Source organism: Oncorhynchus kisutch, unplaced genomic scaffold, assembly GCF_002021735.2.
Source record: "Oncorhynchus kisutch isolate 150728-3 unplaced genomic scaffold, Okis_V2 Okis04b-Okis11a_hom, whole genome shotgun sequence".
Taxonomy (NCBI): Eukaryota; Metazoa; Chordata; class Actinopteri; order Salmoniformes; family Salmonidae; genus Oncorhynchus; species Oncorhynchus kisutch.
The window spans coordinates 11,955,957-11,966,174 of record NW_022261981.1 but is presented as its reverse complement, the minus strand read 5'-3'; the positions used below and the strand labels follow the sequence as shown (position 1 = coordinate 11,966,174).

General features: G+C 43.6%; 1 protein-coding gene across 1 annotated transcript; it reads left to right on the top strand.

Moving 5' to 3' along the window:
- Positions 1-6,588: 6,588 nt before the first annotated feature.
- LOC109883662 (early growth response protein 2b) lies at positions 6,589-9,553 on the top strand. Its single transcript, XM_020475692.2, has 2 exons — positions 6,589-7,127; positions 7,609-9,553. The coding sequence occupies exons 1-2, from the start codon at positions 6,956-6,958 to the stop codon at positions 8,721-8,723; spliced, it is 1,287 nt and encodes a 428-aa protein (XP_020331281.2). The 5' UTR covers positions 6,589-6,955; the 3' UTR covers positions 8,724-9,553.
- Positions 9,554-10,218: the final 665 nt, after the last annotated feature.

The window sequence follows — 10,218 nt, the reverse complement described above, 5'->3', positions numbered from 1 at the left end:
GTACTGTATTAGAACACACAGTGTGTTAGTGTGTTACTGCCTTACCGTTTGGAAAGACTGGCTTAAACAGAAACTCATATGGTGGGTGAAGGGGGGCATTCCAACACACATACACACACACATATGGCTCACACACACATATGGCTCACACACACATATGGCTCACACACACATATGGTTCACACACACACACACATATGGTTCACACACACATATGGTTCACACAAACACACACAATCAACTGGATCTGCTCCTACAGCCTCCTGGTACAATATGAATGGTTCTGGCAGGCTTAGTATCTTTAGAGGGGACACTATGAATGGTTCTGGCAGGCTTAGTATCTTTAGAGGGGACACTATGAATGGTTCTGGCAGGCCTAGTATCTTTAGAGGGGACACTATGAATGGTTCTGGCAGGCTTAGTATCTTTAGAGGGGACACTATGAATGGTTCCGGCAGGCTTAGTATCTTTAGAGGGGACACTATGAATGGTTCTGGCAGGCCTAGTATCTTTAGAGGGGACAATATGAATGGTTCTGGCAGGCCTAGTATCTTTAGAGGGGACAATATGAATGGTTCTGGCAGGCCTAGTATCTTTAGAGGGGACACTATGAATGGTTCTGGAAGGCTTAGTATCTTTAGAGGGGACACTATGAATGGTTCTGGCAGGCCTAGTATCTTTAGAGGGGACAGTATGAATGGTTCTGGCAGGCTTAGTATCTTTAGAGGGGACACTATGAATGGTTCTGGCAGGCCTAGTATCTTTAGAGGGGACAATATGAATGGTTCTGGCAGGCCTAGTATCTTTAGAGGGGACACTATGAATGGTTCTGGCAGGCTTAGTATCTTTAGAGGGGACACTATGAATGGTTCCGGCAGGCTTAGTATCTTTAGAGGGGACACTATGAATGGTTCTGGCAGGCCTAGTATCTTTAGAGGGGACAATATGAATGGTTCTGGCAGGCCTAGTATCTTTAGAGGGGACAATATGAATGGTTCTGGCAGGCCTAGTATCTTTAGAGGGGACACTATGAATGGTTCTGGAAGGCTTAGTATCTTTAGAGGGGACACTATGAATGGTTCTGGCAGGCCTAGTATCTTTAGAGGGGACAGTATGAATGGTTCCGGCAGGCTTAGTATCTTTAGAGGGGACACTATGAATGGTTCTGGCAGGCCTAGTATCTTTAGAGGGGACAATATGAATGGTTCTGGCAGACCTAGTATCTTTAGAGGGGACAATATGAATGGTTCTGGCAGGCCTAGTATCTTTAGAGGGGACACTATGAATGGTTCTGGAAGGCTTAGTATTTTTAGAGGGGACACTATGAATGGTTCTGGCAGGCCTAGTATCTTTAGAGGGGACAGTATGAATGGTTCTGGCAGGCTTAGTATCTTTAGAGGGGACACTATGAATGGTTCTGGCAGGCCTAGTATCTTTAGAGGGGACAATATGAATGGTTCTGGCAGGCTTAGTATCTTTAGAGGGGACACTATGAATGGTTCTGGCAGGCTTAGTATCTTTAGAGGGGACACTATGAATGGTTCCGGCAGGCTTAGTATCTTTAGAGGGGACACTATGAATGGTTCTGGCAGGCCTAGTATCTTTAGAGGGGACAATATGAATGGTTCTGGCAGGCCTAGTATCTTTAGAGGGGACAATATGAATGGTTCTGGCAGGCCTAGTATCTTTAGAGGGGACACTATGAATGGTTCTGGAAGGCTTAGTATCTTTAGAGGGGACACTATGAATGGTTCTGGCAGGCCTAGTATCTTTAGAGGGGACAGTATGAATGGTTCTGGCAGGCTTAGTATCTTTAGAGGGGACACTATGAATGGTTCTGGCAGGCCTAGTATCTTTAGAGGGGACAATATGAATGGTTCTGGCAGGCTTAGTATCTTTAGAGGGGACACTATGAATGGTTCTGGCAGGCTTAGTATCTTTAGAGGGGACAATATGAATGGTTCTGGCAGGCCTAGTATCTTTAGAGGGGACAATATGAATGGTTCTGGCAGGCCTAGTATCTTTAGAGGGGACACTATGAATGGTTCTGGCAGGCCTAGTATCTTTAGAGGGGACAATATGAATGGTTCTGGCAGGCCTAGTATCTTTAGAGGGGACACTATGAATGGTTCTGGCAGGCTTAGTATCTTTAGAGGGGACACTATGAATGGTTCCGGCAGGCTTAGTATCTTTAGAGGGGACACTATGAATGGTTCTGGCAGGCCTAGTATCTTTAGAGGGGACAATATGAATGGTTCTGGCAGGCCTAGTATCTTTAGAGGGGACAATATGAATGGTTCTGGCAGGCCTAGTATCTTTAGAGGGGACACTATGAATGGTTCTGGAAGGCTTAGTATCTTTAGAGGGGACACTATGAATGGTTCTGGCAGGCCTAGTATCTTTAGAGGGGACAGTATGAATGGTTCCGGCAGGCTTAGTATCTTTAGAGGGGACACTATGAATGGTTCTGGCAGGCCTAGTATCTTTAGAGGGGACAATATGAATGGTTCTGGCAGACCTAGTATCTTTAGAGGGGACAATATGAATGGTTCTGGCAGGCCTAGTATCTTTAGAGGGGACACTATGAATGGTTCTGGAAGGCTTAGTATTTTTAGAGGGGACACTATGAATGGTTCTGGCAGGCCTAGTATCTTTAGAGGGGACAGTATGAATGGTTCTGGCAGGCTTAGTATCTTTAGAGGGGACACTATGAATGGTTCTGGCAGGCCTAGTATCTTTAGAGGGGACAATATGAATGGTTCTGGCAGGCTTAGTATCTTTAGAGGGGACACTATGAATGGTTCTGGCAGGCTTAGTATCTTTAGAGGGGACACTATGAATGGTTCCGGCAGGCTTAGTATCTTTAGAGGGGACACTATGAATGGTTCTGGCAGGCCTAGTATCTTTAGAGGGGACAATATGAATGGTTCTGGCAGGCCTAGTATCTTTAGAGGGGACAATATGAATGGTTCTGGCAGGCCTAGTATCTTTAGAGGGGACACTATGAATGGTTCTGGAAGGCTTAGTATCTTTAGAGGGGACACTATGAATGGTTCTGGCAGGCCTAGTATCTTTAGAGGGGACACTATGAATGGTTCTGGAAGGCTTAGTATCTTTAGAGGGGACACTATGAATGGTTCTGGCAGGCCTAGTATCTTTAGAGGGGACAGTATGAATGGTTCTGGCAGGCTTAGTATCTTTAGAGGGGACACTATGAATGGTTCTGGCAGGCCTAGTATCTTTAGAGGGGACAATATGAATGGTTCTGGCAGGCTTAGTATCTTTAGAGGGGACACTATGAATGGTTCTGGCAGGCTTAGTATCTTTAGAGGGGACAATATGAATGGTTCTGGCAGGCCTAGTATCTTTAGAGGGGACAATATGAATGGTTCTGGCAGGCCTAGTATCTTTAGAGGGGACACTATGAATGGTTCTGGCAGGCTTAGTATCTTTAGAGGGGACACTATGAATGGTTCTGGCAGGCCTAGTATCTTTAGAGGGGACAATATGAATGGTTCTGGCAGGCCTAGTATCTTTAGAGGGGACACTATGAATGGTTCTGGCAGGCCTAGTATCTTTAGAGGGGACAATAATCTCTGCTCGATGGTCACATTCTGGCAGAATTCATGTTTGATATTGTGGACTGAGTTGTTTATAGGATTAAACTAATTAGATTAATTAGTGAATCAGTGTAGACAATAAAACCAGTGAATCAGTACAACATGTTTAGGCTGCTTCTAGGACAGGTATTACAACATGTTAGGCTGCTTCTAGGACAGGTAATACAACATGTTTAGGCTGCTTCCAGGACAGGTATTACAACATGTTAGGCTGCTTCTAGGACAGGTAATACAACATGTTAGGCTGCTTCTAGGACAGGTAATACAACGTGTTTAGGCTGCTTCTAGGTAATACAACATGTTAGGCTGCTTCCAGGACAGGTAATACAACATGTTAGGCTGCTTCTAGGACAGGTAATACAACATGTTTAGGCTGCTTCTAGGTAATACAACATGTTTAGGCTGCTTCTAGGTAATACAACATGTTTAGGCTGCTTCTAGGACAGGTAATACAACATGTTTAGGCTGCTTCTAGGACAGGTAATACAACATGTTAGGCTGCTTCTAGGACAGGTAATACAACATGTTTAGGCTGCTTCTAGGACAGGTAATATAACATGTTTAGGCTGCTTCTAGGACAGGTAATACAACATGTTTAGGCTGCTTCTAGGACAGGTAATACAACATGTTAGGCTGCTTCCAGGACAGGTAATACAACATGTTTAGGCTGCTTCTAGGACAGGTAATACAACATGTTAGGCTGCTTCCAGGACAGGTAATACAACATGTTAGGCTGCTTCTAGGACAGGTAATACAACATGTTTAGGCTGCTTCCGGGACAGGTTATACAACATGTTAGGCTGCTTCCGGGACAGGTTATACAACATGTTAGGCTGCTTCCGGGACAGGTTATACAACATGTTTAGGCTGCTTCTAGGACAGGTAATACAACATGTTAGGCTGCTTCTAGGACAGGTAATACAACATGTTAGGCTGCTTCTAGGACAGGTAATACAACATGCTGCCCCCTGTCTGTCTGTGAGCACACAGGCCTGATGACCTATTGAGCCTGATATTATAACGTTCAGGATGAGGAGAGAAGAGAAATGCACTTTTACACACGGAACCATTGTTATCCAAGAGCAAATGGATGCAAATCATTTTTCAACATTTCTGTAACAAACTTGGACTATCTTAACAAATACAGAATCTGCTGTTTTAATATTGGAAGATTTTAAAAAAGCATAATTTAAAAAGTCATGATTGATAAACATACGTTTTTCACTCACCATCCTGTTCCTATCACACAACTCCGCAGAGCCCACCGCCTCTCCTGTGGTTTCGACCTCTTAACGTGCTACAAAGAGGAACTGTAAATATATAGGTCGGATAATTAGCTTATTAAGCAGTCTGCCATTATCTCTCGTTTTCTCCAATACAACCTTGACAACAGATAAATGATCTATTGCCATTTATAGGCTACAATCGTCTAATTGAGCAGCGGTCTAATAGAAAGGGTTTTATTCACAGTCAGTTCCCATATTGCTAATGATACGTTTAACTGACGGGCCGAATAATGGCGCCCGCAGCAGCATGGTGTTAAATGAATAGAGTTGTCATTGACAGGCCTTTATTGACTCCAGGCGGATTAATGTTAGGAGTGTGTGTGATCATGATGCTCGGTGCGGTTTCCTTTCAAACCGGAAACCTCGCAAATCAACCAGAGCCTTTTTCCAGTCACAGAGTCAGGGAGCTGAATAACGAAGGATTCATTCTTGTCTATATACTGTTGTTATTATTATTGCTAGCAATAATTGTTATTTAATCGTTATTATAGTAATATCAACATAATAATAAGCGTAACTAGTCACAATAATAATACGTATAGTCTAGTGTATAAGTATCAAGAAAATGTAATAACTTTTTATAGCCATCAAATGTTTAAATTTAGATAATTTTCTCCCACGCGTTACTTGACACAGCCACAAGCTGGAAATTGCCTTCCAACCAGGGCCCCGAACCGCTCACCCACCCATCTAGTTTTTAACTTTCAAGTTTCTCAACCCACGTGGGGACTTTACCAGTATACTGTGCCAATTACATTATTTCACGCATCGCCTCTGAACGGAAATGTTATTGTGAACTATGTCCGGTTTTCTAAAATGCACGTGGGGTTGAGGAGGTTTATAGATGTGCATCACTGAAACACCAGACAGTAAGTAGCCTATTCGGCCTGCCGGACAGACGAGTCGACCTCTCAGTTCCGCTCAACACCACTGGAGGGCAACAGTATTGAGAATCAACAACAAAATCATAATAATAATAATAACAACAAATACAATAATCATATTATTAGTAGCCTATGTTAACAATATAAAACATATATTTGACTATAAAAGATTATAGGCCTAATGTATAGCTAGTCTGGGCCTACTACTGTATCCATATGTTCCGTTATCATTAGACCATGTGCCTTTACCCGTTTCATTTCAGGATGTGAAAGTCATTAAATTTCAAGACAAACAATTTCCCTTCTAGTGATATAAATAGCTCGTAACTAAATAGGCCTGTAGCCCAGTCTTTCCTAAAGCAAAGCCTATTCAAACGACCCTGACAAATTTTCCGAGTCTAATGCAGCAAAGGTGTTCCGTGATTGTGGCTCTCATTTGATTGTGGTTTGCGATGGTAGTTCTGTCGCTGCTCTTGCTCGGCAATACTCGATAGTTTCCGACGCTCATATTCCGGAATAGAACCCTTATATGTAGGCAGGGGTGTTCTTAGATTTACCGGATAAAACCATGTATGGCTTCTAGAGAAGAACCGGAATTCCTATTTGAAGGCGATGTGTAGAGGAAACATTTCAAATCGTATACATCAGATACGCTTGTAACATTGATGTCCGTCTAAACTGATAACATGCCATCTTGCATTTCGTTCATTTCTTAACACCTGTATTGTTTTATCATTTTCGTGCTAATGGAAACTGCATGGAGAAAAAAAAAAATATATTTTATCTCTTTATATTGGCGAACTTTCACTTGTGGGTTCTCCATTGACAGCCCGGGGCCAATAGGATCCCCCAGCGCCTCCTTTCTCGAACCAAACGGTCCTTGTATGGGCAGTGACGTAGTGGCGCATTCACTGCCCCACTGATAAATACATACTACTGCTACTCGTGCTGCTAGGATCCGTCATTCACTAAACAGCCTGATGATCTGGAGAGAGTAGAGTAGACTATAGAGGTGGTATCAACACACGCTCCAGATTGTGTTAACTTCTCCGGACAGGTTATCAGATGTTTCAGTGTAGGATAGGACTGTAAAGGCCACACATACTCAACCAGCCAGTTTAAAATACCGTTTAAACCCTGGAAACAGCGAGAAGCCGTTAGTTAAATGATGACGGCTAAAACTTTAGAGAAAGTCCCGGTCTCTCTGGGTGGGTATGTCCATCCTGTCTCTGATTCCATCTACTCTGTGGATCATGACAGTCTGCCGCCCGGGGTGGCTATCTTTCCTAACGCTGATTTAGGAGGCCACTACCACGACCATCTTAGCGGAGTTCCAGGTAAGCGTGGACTATGCAGGGTTTTGTTTTGATATCATGGGGACCTTTAGAGAATGCAACATGTGCTGTGTTGGTTATTGGAGAGGAAACACATCGGCTACTACGTATAGGTTATAATATTATGCATAATGTTTGATATTGCATTTTTTAAATCTTGGCCAAGAGATTTTGGAAATATTTTTGAATTAATGGTTGTGGGACAAATGTATGTCTGGATATTTGTATCAATGGTAATAAAAAATGTTATGTTTTAGAGGTACATGGCTAGAGTTACGCACTTTTCCCAAAACAAGTTTGCATAAAAGTAAAACGGCACCCCTTTGAAAAGTTGAATGAATGACGGGTGGGTAAAGGATGCGAGCGCGCAGCACGCACCAAACACTGTGCGCACGAGAACGGACCTGCAGCATGTTTTTTTTTAAAGCTCTCTGATTTGTTTGTTTCGTGATTATCTGCTAAGATGTCTCTTCTTATCTTCCAGATGGCTTGATGAGTGGCGATATGAGCTTAGAGAAACGCTCTCTCGACCTGTCTTACTCTAGCTTCTCCCAGCCACCTAGCCATCGGAACCAGACCTTCACCTACATGGGAAAGTTCTCCATCGACTCTCAGTATCCCGGTAACTGGAACCCCGAGGGCGTCATCAACATTGTGAGTGCGGGGATCCTGGGCATGACCCAGCCATCTTCCGCCTCCTCCTCCCCGGCGTCCTCCGGCTCTCCCGGCCATTTCTCCTCCACGCTCAGCTGCACCATGGCCCAGAACCAGGCCGACATGGAGCACCACCTCTACTCTTCCCCGCCTCCCTACGGCTGTGGGGAGGTCTACCAGGACCCGTCGGCCTTCCTCTCCACCGGGCCCGGTATCTCTTACCCGCCGCCGTCCTACTCCTCCCCTAAACCCAACACAGACTCGGGTCTCTTCCCCATCATCCCAGACTATGCTGGGTTCTTTCAGCCGACCTGTCAGAGGGACATGCAGGCCATGCCTGACCGCAAGCCCTTCCCCTGCCCACTGGACTCCTTTAGAGTACCCCCACCTCTGACTCCCCTGAACACTATTAGGAACTTTACATTAGGTGGGCCGGTCTCGGATGGACCCAGACTCCCCACCGCGTACAGCCCCCAGAACCTCCCCCTGAGACCCATCCTGCGGCCCAGAAAATATCCCAACAGGCCGAGCAAGACCCCGGTCCATGAGCGGCCGTACCCCTGCCCAGCGGAAGGCTGCGACCGGCGGTTCTCTCGGTCTGACGAGCTGACCAGACACATCCGGATCCACACGGGACACAAACCGTTCCAGTGCCGGATCTGCATGAGGAACTTTAGCCGCAGCGACCACCTCACCACGCACATCCGCACGCACACCGGAGAGAAGCCCTTCGCCTGTGATTTCTGTGGCCGTAAGTTCGCGAGGAGCGACGAGCGCAAAAGACACACCAAGATTCATCTCAGACAGAAAGAGAGAAAATCATCCACTGCGCCATCAAACAACACGAACTCTGATCGCTCCGGTACCTGTTCTATAAGCACATCTAGCGGAGTCTGCTCCTCCAGCACGGGACAGCTGGCGGGATGCCCCTCGCGGGCGGTATAGAACACACTATAGCCAATAGGTTTATGGAATACATATTTAGAAACCTTGACGAACTAAAGACAATAGAGATTGAGGTTTAATTGTTTGGAAGCTGCAAGTTCAAAACATAATATGGAACGAACTTTACATGCAACAGCATAATTATCTTTCATGCGTAATTGCGCATCATTCCGGTGCGCTCCAAACGTTCCCACGATGTATCCTCTTAGTTGGCTGAGAGAAACGCACTTTGTTTGCATAGCCTACTGAAGTCAGTCAAGTTAATAGACAATACTTTTAACACGTGGCTGTCTATATTCTCTTCAGGTATCGGGAAGAAACATGTTGAGGATTAATATCAAGCACATTTACACTGACGCGCCAATAGGCTACAATATACACAACGCTGCATGGAAAGAACGTTATGTTTGCAATAATTTAGAAGGAAAGGTGTTTTAAATTATTTACTAGACAAAAATGTGTCCATTTTAACATGTTCATTGATTGTATTTCCCCCTGTTGTGCCTCGTTTCACACGTTATTTTTGTACATTGTCAATACAAGGACGATTTAATGAATTGTACATTTCGTCATTTAATATCACAGTTTGATTATATGTATATTTTTGTGCACATTGTGCCGTGTAACTATGGACAGTGTTGTGGTTTATGTCTAACAATAAGGAATGGAAATAATTGAACTCAAACCGACTTGACATTTGTTTTTCGTGAATGTTTCCGACTCATATTAAATGTTAATGTTGATTTTAAAAGAATCTCAATGGCCTCCAGAAAGGCCTGGTTATTTCTTGTGAACTAAAAACAAATAAAGTAAACTCTGAACAACATGAATATAATGTAATATTATTGGAAAGTACACCAGAACGGGTGGGCATGGTAATTCCCGTGTAACGTCAGTCTGATGTGAGTCATGCCTTCACAAGGCTGCTCCCACTCACCGCCTATCCGTGCTGTTCTGATGTTGTGGTTAACAACTAGAACAGGAAAGATCTTTACCGTTGTTCATGTAGAGATCTATACACACAGGACATCCAATAATAATAATACGTTAAATAAAGGTAATAAATAAATAAATAATAATAATCTAAAGTATATACTTTGATCATCCAAAACTAATTGCTTAGTCCGATCAACATTAAAAACTAATGCCGTAGTCCGATCAACATTAAAAACTAATGCCGTAGTCCGATCAACATTAAAGACTAATTCCGTAGTCCGATCAACATTAAAAACTAATGCCGTAGTCCGATCAACATTAAAAACTAATGCCGTAGTCTGATCAACATTAAAGACTAATTCCGTAGTCTGATCAACATTAAAAACTAATGCCGTAGTCCGATCAACATTAAAAACTAATGCCGTAGTCTGATCAACATTAAAAACTAATACCGTAGTCTGATCAACATTAAAAACTAATACCGTAGTCTGATCAACATTAAAGACTAATTCCGTAGTCTGATCAACATTAAAAACTAATTCCGTAGTCTGATCAACAT

Excerpts from the sequence above, each read along its gene's own strand:
- LOC109883662 (XM_020475692.2), top strand. The coding sequence starts at position 6,956 with ATGATGACGGCTAAAACTTTAGAGAAAGTCCCGGTCTCTCTGGGTGGG. Across the intron at positions 7,128-7,608 it reads CCATCTTAGCGGAGTTCCAG|ATGGCTTGATGAGTGGCGAT; the intron begins GTAAGCGTGGAC and ends CTTATCTTCCAG.